At 35.9% G+C, this 21,476-nt stretch overlaps 1 protein-coding gene across 2 annotated transcripts in view; it reads right to left on the minus strand.

Moving 5' to 3' along the window:
• LOC105475450 (ATP binding cassette subfamily B member 1) overlaps positions 1-21,476 on the minus strand; it is a 133,393-nt gene that overhangs the window by 41,152 nt on the left and 70,765 nt on the right. For both annotated transcript variants that reach the window (XM_071094773.1, XM_011730682.3), the window contains 8 exons: positions 15,066-15,190; positions 8,215-8,386; positions 5,497-5,610; positions 5,238-5,348; positions 4,931-5,056; positions 4,610-4,813; positions 4,107-4,277; positions 431-592 (listed from right to left, as the gene is read on the minus strand). In XM_071094773.1, the coding sequence (XP_070950874.1) occupies positions 431-592; positions 4,107-4,277; positions 4,610-4,813; positions 4,931-5,056; positions 5,238-5,348; positions 5,497-5,610; positions 8,215-8,386; positions 15,066-15,190 (1,185 nt within the window). The remainder of the gene's footprint in view (positions 1-430; positions 593-4,106; positions 4,278-4,609; positions 4,814-4,930; positions 5,057-5,237; positions 5,349-5,496; positions 5,611-8,214; positions 8,387-15,065; positions 15,191-21,476) is intronic.

Here is a 21,476-nt window from a genome sequence, read left to right on the forward strand (position 1 = left end):
TTTTATTTCACCTAATATATCCAATATACTATTGATATCCTATGATATCATTCCAATATGTAATCAATATAAAAATTGAGATATTTTGCATTTTTTTGCACTAAGTCTTCAGAACAAGGTGTGCACACTCTACTTAAAACATTCCAATTCAGATTCACTACTGTTTAAATGCTCTACAGGCACATGTGGCTACTGACTACTATAATAGATACCTTGAAACCTTTTAATTTTTTTATCTGTTTATCCTTCTTTATTTTCCCCTCTTTCAAGAGAGAAAAAAAAATCTTAAAACAATGGTGTCGTTCTGAATCCCCCAAGTGTTGTTTCCTACTTTTTAAGATAATCAAATCAAATAATATTTATTTTTAGCATTAAATGCAAAATCAGTTTATCACTGAGATGACAGGAAAATTCTAAAGTTAAACTACACCTGCATTGTGACAAGTTTGAAGTAAATGCCTTTCTCTTTCATGAGCTCATCATGATTTCCTTTCTCCACAATGACTCCATCATCGAAACCAGCGATGACGTCGGCATTACGAACCGTAGACAAACGATGAGCTATCACAATGGTGGTCCGACCTTTTCTGGCCTAAAGAGAGAGAAATTTGGTTTTTGAATACATTAACAATTACATGAAGAAACTTATCCATTCAACATATATTTACTGAACCAATGCTGTGGGCATTGTAAAACCATCAAATCTATATAAGATAGCCTCTGACTTCAATAAATGTATAGACAATTGATAATAGTCTAAAATGATGTTTTATTGTAATAAATAAAAACACAAATATACCAGTCACATATTAATATTATGTAAGCCCCCAAATATTTTATTTAGCATAAATTTTCAGTAATAATCGGGGGCTTGGGCCTGGCACCATAGCTCACACCTGTAATCCCAGCACTTTGGGAGGACTGAGGCAGGCGCATCACAAGGTCAGGAGATCGAGACCATCCTGGCTAACACAGTGAACTAAAAATACAGAAAATTAGCCGGGCGTGGTGGCGGGCTCTTGTAGTCCCAGCTACTTGGGAGGTGGAGCATATAGTGAGCCAAGATCGTGCCACTGCCCTCCAGCCTGGGCAACAGAGCGAGACTCTGTCTCAAAAAATATATATATAACTCTGTCTCAAAAAAATAATATAAAATAAAAATAAAATAATCAGGGGCTTGTACGAACCAACAAATTCCTACAGCGCAGGCATCAAAACAAACACAGGCCATTGTGCTGTACTGGTACACACCAGCTAGTAATCAGCCCTAGGAATCATAATATCCTATTCCCCATAACCCCCTGGATGAACAAGACAGACAATAAATGTGAGGCAGTAAAGTCCAAACCTCAGTGTCACACTAACCTGAAATAAATTTATGAATTTATTTTATCCAATAAAATATTTTATGCAAGGAGCCTGTGTAAGGCTCAATTTATTCATATGTAAAACGGGGATAATAATACTCTTTACTTCTTAGAGTAGTTGTGATGACTAAATAAAATAATGCACATAAAGTACTCAACATTATGCCTTATCCATAGTAAGTGCTTAATAAGTGATACTTATTCCTAGGTAGAAGAATTATGGAAACATTGAAGAGTCATGTAAGTCTCTTTTATTTTCACAAAGGAACAGAGCCAGATATCCAGGCCTTATCTAAGACTTCTCTAACCTTTGTAATTTTCCGAATGCTCATAATTTTTGTTACTCTATATTTCTCTCCAGTAACTAGCAACACAATTCTCAAAACCAACACACAACATTTTCAGGATCAATAGGATAAGCAGAAGTGAAAAACTTCAAAAAGAAAAAATACACAAGAGAAAAATTAGGTGGTAGAAACTAGAAAATAGCCGGGCGCGGTGGCTCAAGCCTGTAATCCCAGCACTTTGGGAGGCCGAGATGGGCGGATCACAAGGTCAGGAGATCGAGACCATCCTGGCTAACACGGTGAAACCCCGTCTCTACTAAAAAAAAAATACAAAAAACTAGCAGGGCGCGGTGGCGGGCGCCTGTAGTCCCAGCTACTCGGGAGGCTGAGGCAGGAGAATGGCGTGAACCCGGCAGGCGGAGCTTGCAGTGAGCCAAGATCCAGCCACTGCACTCCAGCCTGGGCGACAGAGCGAGACTCCGTCTCAAAAAAAAAAAAAAAAAAAGAAACTAGAAAATACACAAGAAAATAGATCAATTCTTTGTATCTTTTTAAGAAAAAGGGGGTATGTGGAATTTTCTCTCAAAATTTATACCCTAAAGTATTTTAAAATATAACGTTTTAAAATTGTTTTTATTTATAATTTAATACACAATTTCACTATAGATTAATGAGGAAACACAGATAAGCAAACCAATAAGCAGTGGGTCACAACTGTAATTCTGGCACTTTGGGAGGCTAAGGCGGGAGGACTGCTTGAGCCCCGGAGTCTGAGATCAGTCTGGGCAAGATAGTGAGACCTCGTCTCTACAAATATATCAAAAAATAGCTGGTGGTTGGGCACGGTAGCTCACGTCTGTAATCCCAGCACTTTGGGAGGCCGAGGCAGGTGGATCACCTGAGGTCAGGAGTTCAAGACCAGCGTGGGCCACATGATGAAACCCTGTCTTTACTAAAAATACAAAAATTAGCCAGGTATGGTGGTGCATGCCTGTAATCCCGGCTACTCAGGAGGCTGAGGCAGGAGAATCACTTGAACCCGGGAGGCAGAGGTTGCAATGAGCCAAGACTGTCCCACTGCACTCCAGCCTGGGCGACAGAGCAAGACACCATCTCAAAAAAAAAAAAAAAAAAAAAAGCTTGGCATGGTGGCACACACCTGTGGTCCCAGCTACTCGGGAGGCTGAGCTGGAAGGATCACTTGAGCCTGGGCAGCAGAGACTGCAGTGGCCATGATGGCGCCACTGCACTTCAGTCTGGTGACAGAGTGAGAGAAGAGAAGAGAAGAGAAGAGAAGAAAAATGAAAAGAAAAAGAAAAGAAAAACAGAAAGGAAGGGGAGGGGAGTGGGGGAGGGAAGGGAAGGTACGGAGAGGAAAGGAAAAGAAAGAAAAGAAGGAGGAAGAGAGGGAGCGATTGAGTGAGGAAGGGAGGGAGGGAAGGAAGGAAGGAAGGAAGGAAGGAAGGAAGGAAGGAAGGAAGGAAGGAAGGAGAAAGAAAAACACAGAGGTGAAACCACAGATTAAGCAAAATGAGCGGGGAGAAAGTAGCTACAATCCCATCTGCCTCTATTTTGGTCCACATAATGTTTAGTAAGCTACTTTTTTTCCTCCCTCAAAAATTTATTAAGCACGTTGACAGGATGTTTAAAGGAACATTCAAGGGTTGTTTTATTAGAGACAGGGAGAGTTGAAACAAATATGAGTTCATCTTTGAAATCTACTGTGACATCTCAACTTGGAACTCCTTTGGTTATAAGGTCTCATTCTCCACATTCTCGGTCCTCACAGAATTATCTCCATTACTATCACATGCTGGAGATCAAAAACACAGTGCCTGGCCCAGGGCAAATACTCAAATGCTATTCGATGAATGAGTCATATGGATTCCAGAATCGCAGGACAGTCAAACTCTGTTGATAGTCAATAACATGTCATGGCTTAGGTACGTTTTCAGTATCACAGGCTCTCTGCCCCTCTCCTGGAAATAAGAAGTTTCTTATTTCCCATAGAGTCTTCAAGTGGCATTCAACGTCTTGAAAATCATGTGTGAACCTTCAGGTTGTATTTTTCTCTTCCTGGCAATATTACAAACTCTCAAAACCTAAATAACAGGGTTATCCACATAGTCAAGTTTTGAAGATCACAATGAAGATGAATTTTCACTGGTATCTATATTTCTATTTTTTAATTTAAAAGATTAGCAAGTGTCTTTAGATGAAAATTTATTCATCATCACTTAAAATAAGATCAGAGAAATAAGTATAAATTGAACAATAAAACAAACAAATAGAAAAAGATTTCAAAGAGGCCTAATGCTTTTATTTTAATAGCTGAAGGAATCACCTAGAAGCTATCAGAAATTTCATTTTCTAAGACCAATATTAACAAGAATTAATAGTAGAATATTCTTACGCTTATAAATCAGGTTGGTTTGAACTAAGCCTCACTGACCTTATCCAGAGCCACCTGAACCACTGCTTCACTTTCTGTGTCCAAGGCTGACGTGGCCTCGTCCAGCAGGAGGATCTTGGGGTTGCGAACCAGGGCACGTGCAATGGCGATCCTCTGCTTCTGCCCACCACTCAGCTGGGCCCCTCTCTCTCCAACCAGGGTGTCAAATTTCTACCACAGAAAACCCAGGATTATTTAGCATAAGGACAAGCTATCTCGGCTCATATTTTAAATTGGTAAGGAATCCCATACACAACCCAAGTCTCACAGGTAATACAGGTCCAGTTCTTTAAATCTTATTTAGCACAATAACCAACCTCAGTTTTTAAAAATGTGTCTACGACCAGTTGATACTGCTAGAACTTTCAAATCTGAGGTAATCTTATTTTCCCTTCTTAGGATTTCTCTTCCTCCGATTTATAGTAGTTTCCTAATTTCCTATGTAGTAGGCCCGCATTTTATTTTTTGCACCTCTAGAAAGGCAAAGGGCAAGGACAACTTACCTGAGGCAGTTTCATGATAAAGTCATAGGCATTGGCTTCCTTGACAGCTTTCTCAATCTCATCCATGGTGACATCTTCACGACCATAGCGAATGTTTTCAGCTATCGTGGTGGCAAACAATACAGGTTCCTGACTCACCACACCGATGATTTCCCGTAGAAACCTTACGTTTATGGTCCTAATATCCTGTCCATCAACACTGACCTGGAATAAAAAGTAAGTGTGACTTTCATACATTTGTAGTTGAAAGGGTAACATCAGAAAGATGTGCAATGTGACGGCTGATCACCGCAGGGTCTAGCTCAGCATGGGTCATCTCACCATGCCCTCTGTGGGGTCATAAAGCCTCTGCATCAGCTGGACCGTTGTGCTCTTCCCACAGCCGCTGTTTCCAACCAGGGCCACCGTCTGCCCACTCTGCACCTTCAGGTTCAGGCCCTTCAAGATCTGCCAGGACGAGTGAAAAAAAAAAAACATCAAGGCAATTCACAGACACAGGGTATAGGAACTGACCGTTCAATACTAGGTTTAAATACACATGCACTTTTAAAAAAATAATCTCTACAAGAAAACATCAGAAACTTTTCATTCAATAGTTTAATTGTTGATTAATCATTTATCACTGTACCTTAACTTCTTTTCGAGATGGGTAACTGAAGTGAACATTTCTGAATTCCAAATTTCCCTTAATATTATCTGGTTTGTGCCCACTCTTCGAATAGCTGTCAATACTTGGCTTCTAAACAGAATCAAATTTTAAGAGATTACTAGGTTACAATAACTACTTTTAGTGATATTTTGTGGAAAGCTGGATAAAGTGACAAAGAAATTGACTCTTAACTGGACAATCTTTTAGACAGATGGATAAATGGCCAACTTAGACTTACATTATCAATTATCTTGAAGATTTCAAAAGCTGCTCCTCTTGCATTTGCAAATGCTTCAATGCTTGGAGATGCCTGTCCAACACTAAAAGCCCCAATTAATACAGAAAAGAATACCTGAGGAATGTGAAGAAAAAACATCAGGCTACTTAGATAGTGATAGCAATTTTTTTTTCATACTTCTTCTGTCTTCTAACATAGGTAATTAAAATTTAAAATGGCTAGGCAACATATAAATATTAGGTGTTAAAAATATTTTAATAGTTTGAAACTAACAGTACATTTAATTCCTTTTTTTCATTTTTTTTCTTTTTTAAGAGACAGGGTCTCACTGTGTCACCCAGGATGGAGTGCAGTGGTGCAATCAGAGCTCATTATAACCTCTACCTCCTGGGCTCAAGCAATCCTCCTGCCTCAGTCTCCCACGTAGCTAGGACTACAAGCATGCATCATCAAATCTGATAAATTTTTTTTATTTTTTCTAGAGACAGGGTCTCGCTATGTGTCCCAGGCTGGTCTCCTGGCCTCAAGCAATCCTCCTGTCTCAGCCTCCAAAAGTGCTGGGATTACGGGCATGGGCCACCACGCTCAGCCAAGAGTAAATTTCAAATGTGTCACCTCAAAAAGTTTCAAGTGAGGTGATGGATATGTTAATTAGCTTGATCTGATCACTCCACATTTTGTGTGTATGTGTGTGTATATATAAACATCAAATTGTACTCCATAAGTGTAATGCAATTATGATTTGTCAATTAAAAAATAGCAAAAAAATTTTTTCAAAAAAAATTTTAAGACAAGGTCTTGCTTTGTTGCCCAGCCTGGAGTGCAGTGGTGCAATCTTGGTTCACTGCAACTTCAACCTCTTGGGTTCAGACAACCTTCCCATCTCAGTCTCCGAAGTAGCTGGGACTATAGACAAGTGCTACCATACCTGGCTAATTAAAAAAAAAATTATAGAGATGAGATCTCACTATGTTGCCCACACTAAAAATATTTTAGAAGTTTAAATACTTTTCAATTTAGAATGCAGAATTAGTCTTACTTGCTCAATAAAATAATGATTTAAATTTTATAGGGCTAGAATATTATAATAGGATTTTTTTTATTTCTTCAATGTCTAAGATTTTTTTTTATTTAGATCATCAGCAAGGTAAAGTGGAAATAAACACTATTAGAGGAGTCAGAAGACCCAGTTCTGAATCCTAAATTGGTATTAACTAGTTACATGTTGTTAGGCCATTCTCTTAGAATCTCTGGCTTCAACTTCTTCATTTGCAAAAACAGGCAAGATTCTATCTGTTCCCCCTACCCAGCAATCATAGAGATGTTGTATCATGATAAAACAGGGTGTGTGAACGTTTTTTGTTAATTATAAAGCACACACACCTAAGGCATTGATCCTTTATCAGGTTGTCTCTTTTTTGCAACAAGGCCGTGTTCTCTTTAGGCCTTGTTGTTTGTTTGTTTTGTGCAAATCAGTTTCTTATTGGTAAAGACTTAACTGTGTTTCTCTTTGGGGTTGATGAAAATTAATGTCATTATTCATTTTTTCTAAATCACATGGAATTATATTGCTCAATAATTTACACAGAAGGAACTTTGCTAAGTGATTCTATATTCATTATCTCAATTAGTCCTCAAAACAACACTGAAAGTTAGGGCTCATTCCTGTCATGTCATTTGGCAGAAGAGGTAGCAGAGGCTTGAAAAGTTTAGCTAGCCGCCCTAAATCATACAGCTAAAAAGTGACACAGCTGCCATTTGAATCAACTTGGTCTGATATCAAACCCCACACTCCCTATTCTGGATGCCTCCAGTTTGTGAGGTATATTTATGCCCAGAGAACACTAGATTTAAACTGCTCATCTCAATCACAGTTAAATGGAAAACATCTGTTATGACAACCAAGGATCACCCACAGCATCACTACACTAAAAAAAAAAAAAACTTTATGGGAAAAGCCATTCCTGACTGAGCAAAGTTGGATAAGGCAAATTTGAAAAAACTAAAGAAGCAATTATTGCATCCATATTACAAATCTGGCTCCTGAAAAAGGGAATTGTTTTAAGGGATTCTACAAAATATCATATTTCACTGTCTCAATCTATTTCTGCTTGGCCTATGAAAAAGGAACTAAGTGACTCTTCTAACAGTGTATTTTATTAGATCCAGATACGAATTGAGTTTGGTTTGCAAATTATTTCATTGTCTTTAAAATAAAAGAGGATAACATTAAATGGCAAGACTTCTGTGCTTGCACAAAGGTCTATAATGCAGAAAACTTCCAAGCAATCTTTTAGGAAGAGGAACAACTTCCATAATTTGTGAGGTGGATTAGCTGCCATTCGAAATAATTTGAAAAGAAGTCAAAATGTGTATTTTGCCATTTTGGGGAACAGTATATCAGAAAATAAAAGTGAAGTGTTTAGCATCAAGTTTGGCACAAATAATCTCAACAAATAAAAGTTCATGCTATTGAGATTGCTAAGGTTAATATTATTTAGGCTACAGGATAAATTGTGCAATATATCTGCAAAAACAAACAAGCAAAAAACTGGTTGTCGGATGCATCCAATTTTTTTCCACTTTTTAACCTAGTAGTGCAAGTGTCTGTAGTATTCAATAGTTGTTCAAAATATGTTCTTCTAAAGTCAAGCCAACATTACTGGATTTCATTGGCATTTTATAATAATGGCTCATTTCTCAATATAAACCACTTACAGTGAGTACTTGTCCAATAGAATATTCCTTTGAGAGGACCAAGGTGGTCCCATACCAGAAGGCCAGAGCATAAGATGCATAGATAAGCAGGAAAGCAGCACCTATAGAAATATTGGCTGTAATAGCTTTCTTTATCCCAATTCTTTTAGCTTCTTCTAAATTTTTGTTGTACCTGGGAAAAAAACAAAAATGATCACATATACTCATACATTTTATGAAAACATGTCAATAATAGCATGATAGTTACAGAGTGGCTAGGATGTGCTCAGTTGTGGTGATATACATGCATTTTGTCCTGCTGCTCATACATTGACCCTATATAGTAGTACTGTTTTACTCCCTTTCTGCAGAAGAAGAAACTGAAATTTACAGAGATTAACTTATTTTTAGGGGAGTCTTCTAAAATTTCCTACTCTGGCTTTAGCAATAGCAAAATACGTGAAGCAATATTTAGCAAACTTCTAGAACTTATATTGTTTCGTACACAAAACAAAGTAGAAGCCATGGAAAAACCTATGTCTTCCCTTCAAAATCTGCATGCCTCTTTAATTAAGTAATAAAATGGAGAGATAATGTTAGAAAGTGCTTTTAAAAAAAAGGGACAGTCATTTAAATCTCTGAACATTAAGGAAGTTTGGAGACAGTTTGCTCTCTGTCCTGCCTTCCTCTAGGACTGTTGGAATGACCAACTGAGAGGTTACATGTGTGAGAGCATTTTGAGAATTCTGAATTGCCATGTAATACTTTTTACATTTAAAAAAGCTGTACAATTTATCTTATTTCTGTAGACATTTATTTTAAAAATCACTGACCTACAAAAATTATTTGGCTTACAGGTATATAAAAGCACATAATTATTAATCAGCATTCCTTCTCTTCCTTCTCCTTTCTACATATTGACTACTTGTCCTTCCCTCTGTTAATGCTCCCAATACTTGTCATGCCATAGCTGCCTGCTGCTGAACTGACAGGCTCTGACCTGGTGGCTTGGGCCATCCAGGGCTTCTGGCTAACTCAATGACTGAGAAAAATTAAATTCTTAGCATATCTATAGCCCTGAACCCATTCACAGCAAAAGGCCTACCCTACATTAACCAAAGCTGAAGAGCACCCATTAATACTTCTTAGAGCAAATATAGGAAATTATACAAAAGGAGCAAAAACGAGCAAATGAAAAACATCGAAAAACAATGTTGGAATCACTGACAGATTTTATTTCTCCAGTTCTAATGACCTAAAGGTTAATCCCAACTGATAATTCAAATATTTTTTAAAACCTCAGAGAGTGGTCAATTTTTGACGTTAAAGCTAAAGGAGATGATGTCTGTAACTCGACCTTCATTTGAAAGGAACAGAGAAGACTACTCTGTTTAAGAAGATAGCTGTGGAGATAAGCTAATGGAACCCAGAGTTAAAGGAAAATAGGAAATTTTGCAAATATGGAACGAAGGTAAATGGATTAGTGAAACAGGACAGATTGACTTAAATCTGTCTGTATTTTCTTAATCACAACTCCCTGCAGAACCTAGAGCATTAACTTGGATAGAGAAGGAGCTAATAATTGTTGAAATTAATGAACTTACTTCCATATAAAAGTCATACTTTAAGGTGTTTGATCCATAAAATTCACAACTATATAAATATTATATAGTATTATATTAATTTCCTTTAGAGAACTTGTTCCATTAGTATGTACAGCAGAGTTCAAGCACTGTCCACATATGAACATGCATTATTTCTTGCTTTCATGACTACTTTAACTAGGTACATTACAGAGTTACAAAAGTATGCCAAGTGAAATTTACATCACTACCGTGTTCACTAAAGATGAAATTTAAACAGAACTTCATAGTGACAACATATCAACACATCGTTAGTTTCTACCCCCCAAAATGTAAATCCTCAACTTGCCAGTTATCATCTGAACAGAAAAATTATTTTTGAGAAACATTTCAATGATTTGTATATACACATGCACACACACATAACACACAGACATATACATATCTCTCACTTTATGAGTTCATCTGAGGAGAATGCTACCACTGGGCACAACTTACATAAGAGTACATTTAAGGAAATTTAATACATATGTACTACACTGTTACCTCCTTTATTTCAGTTCCGGCTTACCGAGACTAACGTAGAAACCAGTCTGACGTTGTCCTATGCAGCCAGAGGAAACATTTGCACAGAAGCACAAGGAGGAAAATCATTTACACATCAGAAAGGAGAAATAAAGGAAAGAAGGGGGTAAAGGGAAACGAGACATAAACAATACTCCTTTTCCATAAGCTGTTTGTTGTTTTTCAATACAAATGCCATATATAAAACCAGATATTAAAATAATCCATTCATCAAAAGCTTTAGTACAGAAATGATCATGAAAGTAAGGAGTGACTAAAAGAGACTAAAGTTATATAACAAAACCATTGGTATGTAGGAAATGTGACTCATCTTAAATATTATAAAAATATTTATCAATAATGCAAGTAACTACTTATGAGAGTAAGAAACAATTTTGATTAAGCAAACAGAAATGAATACTAATAGATAAATATATTTTCAAGACACATAAAAGAGAGAAAAATATTTTTAAATGAAAAAGAACAAAACTATTCTATACAATTGAATGGAATTTATTTTAACTTCTGGTTAAATTTCCATTCAAAGAGAGCCAGCTTCCCTCCTGCACTGATAATTTGAAGAGAAAGCCAGATTAACACCTCGATTACTTTATGTAGAAGCAGAGAAGGGAAGGAGAACAGGAATGAAAACTGATTATGTTTGGTCTAAGAAGAGTCATCAATTCTACTTCCAAATTATATCCCAAATCTAGGTACCCGTCACCCATCTCCTGCCTCTGATCCAGATCAGGGAGATGCTCTGGCCTGGACCACTCTGCCAGCCTCCCCACTGGTCTCCCTGATTCTACTCTTTGACTTCTCACATCCATTCATGAGACCCATTACAGGCAAAGAAACAATCTGAAAACATAATGTGGATAGTCATTCCTCTATTTAACACCCTCAACCACTCCCTTGTGCCCTTGGAATACAATTCTAACTCTTCATTATGGCCCACCATCCCCACATTCTGGACCCTGCCCACCCCAATCTCCCCTCACTCAACTGAGCTTCAGTCATGCAAGCCTTATGATGTTTCCTAGAACATACTAAAGTCTTGGCCACCCCAGGAAATTTGGAAGACTCTTCTTCCAACCCATCCCATCTCTCTCCCCACCATGGCATGCTTTTTCTCATCCCTCAGGTCCCAGCTGAGATGAAACTTCCTCAGAGATGCCTGCCCCAACTACCATATTTAAAGTTAACTTGCCCTCCCCATCATTATCATTACTCACTTTGATTCTTTCAGATCACATTTTTAAATCAATATTTTAAATTTTATATTTATTCCTCCTTTCTCTATTCCTTCCATTTTTATCCATCTTACTATTTTGACTGAAGATCACACAATATCCTCTGTTTCTGATTCACAGCTGAAAACCTAGAGCCCTAGCTTTGTTTAGACCTTTATAGAATAAAAAGGAAAAGAAAAGGAAAACCTAGAACCTAGCACAGTGCCTGGCATGTTGTAGGTGCTGAAGCAATTTGTCTAATTAATAAACATTTAAGAAATGGCCAACCTGGCAAGGACATCAGGCCATCAGTTTGTAATCTTATGTCAGTCAGGTCTGAGTATGAATTCATACTACCAGTGTGGTCCAAAAACAGCTAGACACAGAATTTAATGTAAGGTGGTCTCAGGTTAGCAGTGCCCTTGGTGAATCACAGAAGCAAACACAAATCCTGCCTGAAAGAATTGGACTTCAACCCAGATCCATAGCAAATGTAAGATGGCACTGACTGGTAGGTTTATTTCAACGTCAGAGATGATGGATTCATTCTGAATGGATGAAATACTGTATATTTTCTAATTGTTCATTCCTGATTTACAGGAATGCTATTTATTCTGAATAATGATAGGTACCCAGAGATCTTATTGTATTTTGTTAGCTTATAAAACCTACTGGAATTTCTGTGTAGACAATCTTATCATCTGTGAATAATGACAGTTTGCTTCCTGTTTTCCAATCCTTATTGCTTTTCTTTTTTTGTTTTCTTTTTTCATTCTTACTCTTATTTGTTCTATTGGTCTTATTATCTAGTACTAGTACAACAGTACATAGAAATGATACTATCAAACACACTTGCCTCATTCATTATTTTTTTTTATTTTTTTAATTGACAGACAAAATTGTAAGTATTTATTTCATTCATTATTTTAAGTGTTAAAATGTTTTTAATGTTTCACCACTAAATGTTTCCTGTGGGTCTCTAATAATTAAGAAGGTTGTTTCTTATTCCTAGTTTTATGAGTTTTTGTCATGAATCATATACAATTAATGCTTTTCCCCTTATATCAAAACAAATGTTTTTCTTTTAATCTATTAATATGGTTAATTATATTAACAGATTTCCTAAAGTTAAAACCATCTTTGCAATCGTAGGACAAAGCCAGCATGTTCAGGATGTTTTCAATTTGGTATTTTTCACATGGATTTATTTAGCTAGTAATTTATTTATTTATAATTTCTGCATCTATGTTTTAGGTGAAACTGTTTTTTCAGTTAGAAAAACATTTAGTTTTCCTTTCTCATATTATACCTGCCTGGTTGTAGTATCAAAGTTACACTAGCCCCATAAAATGAACTCACAACAATTTATGTAAGATAGGGTTATCTCTTTCTTGAAGTTGTGATAGAACTTTCCTACAAAATTATTCAGACTTGTGGTTTCTACTTGCGGGAGAGAAGTAGTGGAAAATGGAGACTTTTAACTTTGAATTCAATTCTTTTAATGATTATGGGTTTACTCAGATTTTCTTCTTCTTACATGAGGATTTTAACCTACATTTTTCTAGCATATTGTCTATATCATGAGGGTTTTAAAATTTATTGGTATAAAGCTGTAATTTAAAAATAGATTTTTAAATCTGTTACAAGTTTTCCCTATTCATTCTTTTTTTGTTCCTGATTAAACATATAAGACAGTTATTTATAAGTCTTTTTAAATAATTAGTTTATGGATTTGTCAATCTTCTACTCTTTTGCCTTTATTTTCTATTAAATTAATTTTTGCTCTTACCCTTATTATTTCCTTCTAATATTTTATTGTTCTCTCTCTAACTTCTTGATTTAGATGTTTAGTTCTTTAATTTTCAATAATTTTGTATTTCTTCTACCAGATACTCTGGTATGACTGGATTAGGATTCATTTTTAATGTGAAACCCTCAGCTTTGGAGAGAGATTGTTTCCTAGTCCACAGAGCAGTATAAATTCAGACCCCAATTGCAGATAGCAGCCAGGCCTGAGAATCTAACTTCTATAGGGAGATGTTTTCCCCCAGCTGAGAACCAGGAAGAAGCTGTTAAGTTTTGTCTGTCTTCCAACGCTGCTGGGCTGTTGGGCATATTATTTTTCTGGTCCACCTTTTCTCTGAGGAAAACTGGAAAAAATTCCAAACTCGAAACTTCATTATGTCTCTGCTCAAATAGCAGCTAATCAAAAAATATTTTTCTGAATCACTTATCTAAATAGTATCCTCATGATTCTCTTATTTTATTTCCCCAAATAATATTTACCCCAACTGGTGTATTAACTATTTGATTATTTGTGGTTGTTTGTAACCTTACCCACCCCCATTAGAATTTAAGCTCCATGAGAGCCGGGGCTTTATTTCATTGAACATTTGCTCAGTCATTAAGCAGGACCCCTCATTTTATTAGCCAGACATATTATAATCAAAAGCAAAGACTTTAGCAAAAATCAAAATGGAACATAGATACCGCTTTCCTTTGAACTATGGCACTTAACCATTATAAATTATTCTGAGAGGATATATCTTTATATGTGTGAATATACCATATGAACAAGAGTACTCCAAACACATATGCACAGATAAAAAAAATTATGCAGTGAATACTCATGTAAGTACACCTGAGATCAAGAAACAGAACACTGCCAGAACCACAGAATCCCCTACTGTGTGTTTGGCTCTCTTCACACAACTTCTCATCTTCCCCAGAGCTAACCACTATTCTGATTTCTGAAAATTCCCTCGGTTTTCTTTATGGCTGTACCACACAATGTATAACCTCCTTAACCAATAGTTTACTTTTTCATACTTTCAAATATATATATATTCATAAGATTGAAATGTTATAGCATCAGAATATTATAATTTATATTCAATTTTAAATAAAATCTGTTGCTGCTTAGAAATCAGTAATCTGATTTATATTATAAATTTCAATAAATTACCATCTATGCTCTCAGAAATCTAATAAAAGGGAAGAGTTGCAAGCATAATACTAAACATATAATATAAAAGATTTTGAACTTTTGTACACATAAGTGCTTTTTGATTATATTTTTATCTTCCAAATCATGTAGCATATGTCAACTGAGTAGGGGCCTGGGCAGAAAAGAAAATGAACCACAGATTAAAATGTCCCCACAGATCTTACACAAAATACTCAGTCAATCTTAGAGAATCACTAATTAACTTGATAGAGGAAAAAAAATCAGAGGTAGAAAATACATTTCAGCCTTAGGAAACTATTTTTATGTTATTGCCCATCTAGAAACTCTTTGAATTAGCAGATAAAAGAAAAGTACAATTAGAATCACAACTTCTCCAAAATATTAGTTATGCTGTAATATATCCATTAAGCTATTTCAGAAAACATATATATGGGAGAAAATGCTTATAATTAATGCTATCAATCTGAAGGGCATATGAGAAGACAGAATTTAACATATCTATCCATTTAAAAAAGAAACTCAAACCTTTCGAGTTCTTTCTTTTGTCCTCCAAATGCAATCACAGTTCTAATTGCTGCCAAGACCTCTTCAGCTACTGCTCCAGCTTTTGCATAAGCTAAGAGTTCTTTATCAGTAAATGAAGACAGTATCTGTTTAAAAATACAATTTTGGATCATGAAAAAAAACACGTTAATTTTATCTTTTGTAAAGTAAAAATAAATGTATACACAGGTGCTGCCTATACATTAACGTATGTGTAGGACAAAATCTGTCTTTTACCTGCCTTTGGTTATCATGTTCTATTTCTTAGTATCTATAGTCACTTTGTAAGCTGCCCCAAATTCTTTTTGGACCGAGATGGTATATAATAAAATATATTAATTGAAAATTTTCTTTTCCCATTGAAAACCTCATAGATCCTCATTTAAAGAAATATAACTAGAACTTTTAGAAGATGATAAATTTCAGAAAAGAAAGTCTATACTACATTATAATTATAAACAAATATAGAAAACAGACATTATGTCAAGAAAATATGGCATGCGTTCAACACAGCAATTGCTAATGGTTCTCTGGTTCAGAAGTGTCAAAGTGGGAGGCCAGAAGAATTCAGAGAACCAAGTACATATGGTGACTGACTTCAAGAAGGTCCATGCCAAAGAGTTTCCTCTGTTGGTGCTCTTGGGCAAAGCAATACATTCAGCCACCCAGGGAGGTCTTTGTTTTGTGGATACTCTTTGATCCTTCTGTTTGCTTCCTGACCATTTATTCTGTGGATGGAATAGTAGTGGATACTTTATATACACAGAAGCTCATTAATTCTTCTCAATTGCATAGTGAAGTGGCTATTATTTCTCCCACTTTACATATGAGGATATGGAAGCATGAAAAAGTTAAATAATTTTCTAAGTGTAATATCCAGGATTCAAGCCTGAGTCCATAAGGTTTCATAGTCTGAATTAACAGCCACTGTAGGAAACCCCTCAATGAAACCAGTCACTGATGCATGAATTTGTGTCCCAGAGGGTCCTATTATAGAAAGCTGGATCAATTGCAATGGGAAAAGGACTAAGGTTATTGCACCTAGAATGCTGAAGTGGTCAACTACCTAAATAAAGATTACACATTACAGGCCAGGTGTGGTGGCTCACACCTGTAATCCCAACATTTTAGGATGCCAAAGAAGAAGAATTGCTTGAACCCAGGAATTCTAGACCAGTCTGGGCAACATGGCAAGACCCTGCCTCTACAAAAAATTTAAAATTTAGCTAGGTGTGGTGGCACATGCCTATTGTCTCAGCTACTCAGGAAGCTGAGGTGGGAGGATCGTTTGAGCCTAGGAGGTGGAGGCTGCAGTGAGCAGTGGTTGTGCCACTGCAGTCCAGCCTGGGCAACAGAGTGAGACCCTGTCCTCCCCACCCCTCCCCCAAAATTGCACAAAACCAATTTATTTAAAAAATTCTGATTAAATAGAATTATATTCTTTCAATAAAAAATTCACACGCACTTGTGGACTCATTTATGTAAGCAACATTGGTCTACCCCTTCTTTGCATAAAACGCTCAAAGTTGTTTGGGTTTTAACAGTGGATTTCTCCCTTTCCTGTGTGTGAACGTGAAAGGAGCTATGACAGCTAGAGGAATGGGTGGATGAAGGCAAATGAACGTTGATTAGTTATGTTCTAAGTGCAGACATTGTGCTGGACATATCTAACCTCTTTAGTACCCAAAATAATGTTCCATTGATTCACTAGACATTCCTGACTTCTCAAAGCAATCTTCCTGGGGCTGTCCCACCACATTTGCAGAACCATTCATGGTAGGAGGTCTGAGATAGGGTGGCCAGCACCATCCCTGAACAAACTTCTGCAAAATAGAGGAGGCTCATACAACATGCTTTAGGAATGTTTTTCTGCTCCTTCTGAAACCTCATGGTGCCACAACAATTGCCCACAATGGAGACAAACCAACAATAGGAAGATCACTTCAAAGTGATACTTCAAAGAAATACTTTAAAGTTAGGAGGTTTTTTTTAATGTTATTTTAATTTATTGTTAATATATCAAATACCACAATGAATTCTACAAATCTAGCTCCCTTTTCCTTCTATGACCTTCCATCATTATAAGCAGACAAAAGGATGGTAGAACCTTCATTAAGTGTTGTGTTTTTCAAGAGATCATGTCTGTGAAGAGGGGGAAAAAAAAAGGCCCTCTAACCTATCCTATTATCATGGATATGAAAAGGCCAGGCGTGATGACTCACACCTATAGTTCGATAGTCCCAGCACTTTGGGGTGCTAAGTGGGAGGATCACTTGAGGCCAAGAGTTCAAGACCAGCCTGGGCAACACATGGTGACCCCATCTCTACAAAAAAATTAAAAACTAGCTGGACATGGTGGTATGAGACACAGTCATGATGCAGAACAATTCAGTCACAAGGATCCCTCAGGCTACCTTTTATAACCACAGCTGCCCCTATCCCTACCCCTTGCTTCTCCTCCTGTTCCCCATCACTTTTACTTCCTAGCAACCACAAATTTGTTGTCATCTTTATAATTCTGTCATCTCAAGAATGTTATATAAATGGAACCATGTGGTATAGAACCTTTTGGAATTGGTTTTTTCCACACAGCATAATTCTCTAGAGATTCATCCGGATTGCTGCATGTATCAATAGCGCTTTCCTTTTCATCATTGGTTAGAATTCCATGGTATGGAAGAAGTACAGTTTGTTTAACCATTTATTTACCTGTTGAAAGAGATCTGGACTGTTTCCAATTTGGGGCTATGATGAAAAAAGCTGCTATAATCTTTTGTATACAGGTTTTTATGTAAACATAATCTTTTTCTCTCAGATAAATGCCCACAAGTGCAGTTGCTGGATTGTATGGCAATTGTATGTTTAGTTTTATAAGAAACTGGAAAACTATTTTCCAGAGTGGCTGTACCATTTTACACTCCCATCTGCAATCTATGAGTGATCCAGTTTCTCTACATTCTCTCCAGCATTTAAGTCTCACTGTTTTTCATTTTAGCCATTCTGATAAATGCATTGTGATACCTCATTGGGGTTTAATGTAAATTTCATTGATGGCCAATGGTGCTGAATCACTTTTCATGTGCTTACTTGACATCTGTGTATCTTCTTTACCGAAATGTCTATACTTATATTGAGTTTTGAGTTTTATTTTTATATTCTAGATAACAGTTCTTTGTCAGGTATGTGGTTTGCATATAATTATTTCTGTCTGCAGCTTGTCTTTTCATTCTATTAATATGGGCTTTACAGAGTAAATTTTTTTTATTTTTATGAAGTATAATTTATCAATTTTTACTTTTAACGATTATGCTTTTGGTGTCAAGTCTAAGAACTCTGCCCAGGCATAGTTCCAAAGATTTCTTCCTATTTTTTTTTCCCTAAAAGTGTTATAGCTTTACATTTTACATTTAAGTCCATGATCCATTTTGAGTTAATTTTTATATACAGTGTCAGGTTTAGGTTGAGCTTCTTCCTCTTCCTTCCCCTGCCTCTTCCTCCTCCTCCTCCTCTTTGTTCTTCTTTTTTCCTTCTTCTTCCTTCTCCTTCTCCTTCTTCTCTTTCTCTTCCTCTTTCTCCTTCTCCTTTTCTTTTTCTTCTTCTCTGGCACTATTTGTCAGACAGAATGTCCTTCCTGTATATGTTTTGCTAAGTGTTTATCAAAGTGTTTAATTTTATTTTGAGTGACTATAAATGGTATTATATTTTAGATTTTGGCTTCTGCATTATTTTTGGTATGTAAAAATTCAATGGATCTGGTATCCTGTGACTTTTCCAAACTCAGCTGGGAGAATTTTTATAGATTCCTTGGGATTTTCTACATACAAAATCATGTTGTCAATAAATAGATATGCTTTTCTTTCTTCCTTTCCAATCTATATGCCTTTCATTTCTTTTTCTTGCCTTATTGTGATGGTTAGAAGTTCAGTGTTTTGATTAAAAAGAGTGGTAAGAGTTAATTTGTTTTATTCCTGATCTTAGAGGAAAGCAGTCTTTCACCATTAATCATGATATCAGCCAAAGGGTTTTTGTAGATGATCTTTACAGAGTTGAGGTAACATTCCTCTATTCTTAACTTGCTGAGAACTGTTATTATCAGTGGGTGTTAAGATATTCTCAAATGTTTCTTCTATGTCAATCTATATGATCATATGGTTTTTCTTCTTTGGCTTGTTGGTGTGGTAAATGATGTGAAAAATGATCAATTTTCAAATACTGAGCCAGCATTTTACAGTTGAAATGAGTCCCACTTGGTCATGATGTTTAATCCACCTTGCATTATTTTTTGTATATGGTGATAGGTAAATAAGGTACAGATTCATTCTTGCACCTATAGATAGCCAGTTTTTCCAGCAACATTTATTTAATAGATAGTCTTTTCCTCATTGCTTATTTATGTAAGCTTTGTCAAAGATCAGATAGTTGTAGGTGTGTGGCTTTATTTCTGGATTCTCTATTGTGTTTCATTGGTCTATATGTCTCTTTTTGTACTGGTACCATGCTTTTTCATTTACTACAGTTTTGTAATATAGTTTGAAACTGGATAATGTGATGCCTCTGGCTTCATTTTATTTCTTTAGGATTGCTTTGGTTATTCAGTCTCTATTTTGGTTCCATATGAATTTTAGAATAGTTTTTTCTAATTATGTAAAAAATTACATTGGTAGTTTCAGAGGAATAATGTTGAATCTGTAGATTCATTTGGGAAGTATGGCCATTTTAATGCTATTAATTATTCCCATCCATAAGCGTAGAATATTTTTTCTATTTGTGTCATCTATGATTTCCTTAAGCAGTATTTTGTAGTTCTCCTTTCATCTCCTTAGCTACACATATCCTTAGGTATTTTATTTTGTATATATATTTCATTTTGTGTTGTAGCTATTGTAACTGGGACTGGATTCCTTATTTGGCTCTCAGCTTGAATGCCAGTGGTGTACAGACATGTTATTGATTTTTGTATGTTAATTTTGTATCCTGAAACTTCACTGAATTTTTTTATCAGTTCTAGAAGCCTTTGGATGAGTTTTTAGGGTTTTGTAGGTATAGAATTATATAATCAGTGAAGAGATATAGTTTGACTTCTTCTTTTCCTATGTGGATGCCTTTTACTTCTTTCTCTTGCCTGGTTGCTCTGGCTAGGTCCTCCAGTACTATGTTGAATAGTAGAGAGTGGGCAACCTTGTCCTCTTCCAGCTCTCAACAGGAATGCTTCTAGTTTTTGCCCATTCAGAATGATGCTGGATGTAGGTTTGCCATAGATGCTCTTACTAAATTTTGAGTTATGTTCCTTCAACGCCTAGTTTGTTGAGGGTTTTTTAATATGAAGGGATATTAGATTTTACAGAAAGCTTTTTCTGCATCTACTGAGATGATCTTTTTTTGTTTTTAATTCTGTTTATTTAATAAATCATATTTATTAATTTGCATATGTTGAATCAACTTTGCATCCTAGGAATGAACTACTTGATCATGGTGAATTAACTTTTTGCTATACTGATGGATTTGGTTTGCTAGTATTTGTTGTTGAGGACTTTTGCATCTATGTTCATCAGGGATATTGGCCTGTACTTTTTTTTTTTTTATTTTTTATTTTTTTCCATTGCTTCTTTGCCAGATTTTGGTATCAGGATGATGCTGGCTTTGTAAAATGAGTTAGGGAACAGTCTCTTCTAGTTGATATTTTGGAAGAGTTTCAGTAGTATTGACACCAGCTCTTTTTGTGTGACTGGAAGAACTCAGCTGTGACTCCATTTGGACAGGCGCTTTTTCTGGTTGGTAGGTTTTTAATTACTGATTCAATTTCAGAGCTTGTTATTGCTCCATTCAGGGTTCCAATATCTTCCTGACTAAATCTTGGGAAGTTTTGTGTTTGGAGAAATTTATCCATTTCCTCTAGATTTTCTAGTTTGTATGCATAAACGTGTTCATAATAGTCTTTGAGGATCTTTTGTATTTCTGAAATCAGTTCAAATATCATCTTTTTATTTCTTATTGTGCTTATGTTGATCTTCTCCTCTTTTTTCTTTGTTAATCTACTTAGTAGTCTATCAATCTTGTTTATCCTTTCAAAGAACCAACTTTTAGGTTCATTAATCCTTTGTATGAATTTTTGCATAGCAATTTCATTCATTTCTACTTGATTTTAGTTATTTCTATTCTGCTATCTTTGCAGTTAGTTTTTTCTTATTTTTCTAGTTCCCCTAGGTGCAACATTAGATTGTTAATTTCAGATATTTCTTGATGTAGACATTTAGCACTACAAACTTTCCTCTTAACATGGCTTTTACTGCATATTATAGATTTTGGTTCATCGTGTCTATTTTCATTGAATTTTTTGATATCTGTCTTAATTTTGTTGTTTATGCAAAAGTCATTTAGGAGCAAGTTGTTTAA

This window comes from Macaca nemestrina, chromosome 4 (assembly GCF_043159975.1).
Source record: "Macaca nemestrina isolate mMacNem1 chromosome 4, mMacNem.hap1, whole genome shotgun sequence".
Classification (NCBI taxonomy): Eukaryota; Metazoa; Chordata; class Mammalia; order Primates; family Cercopithecidae; genus Macaca; species Macaca nemestrina.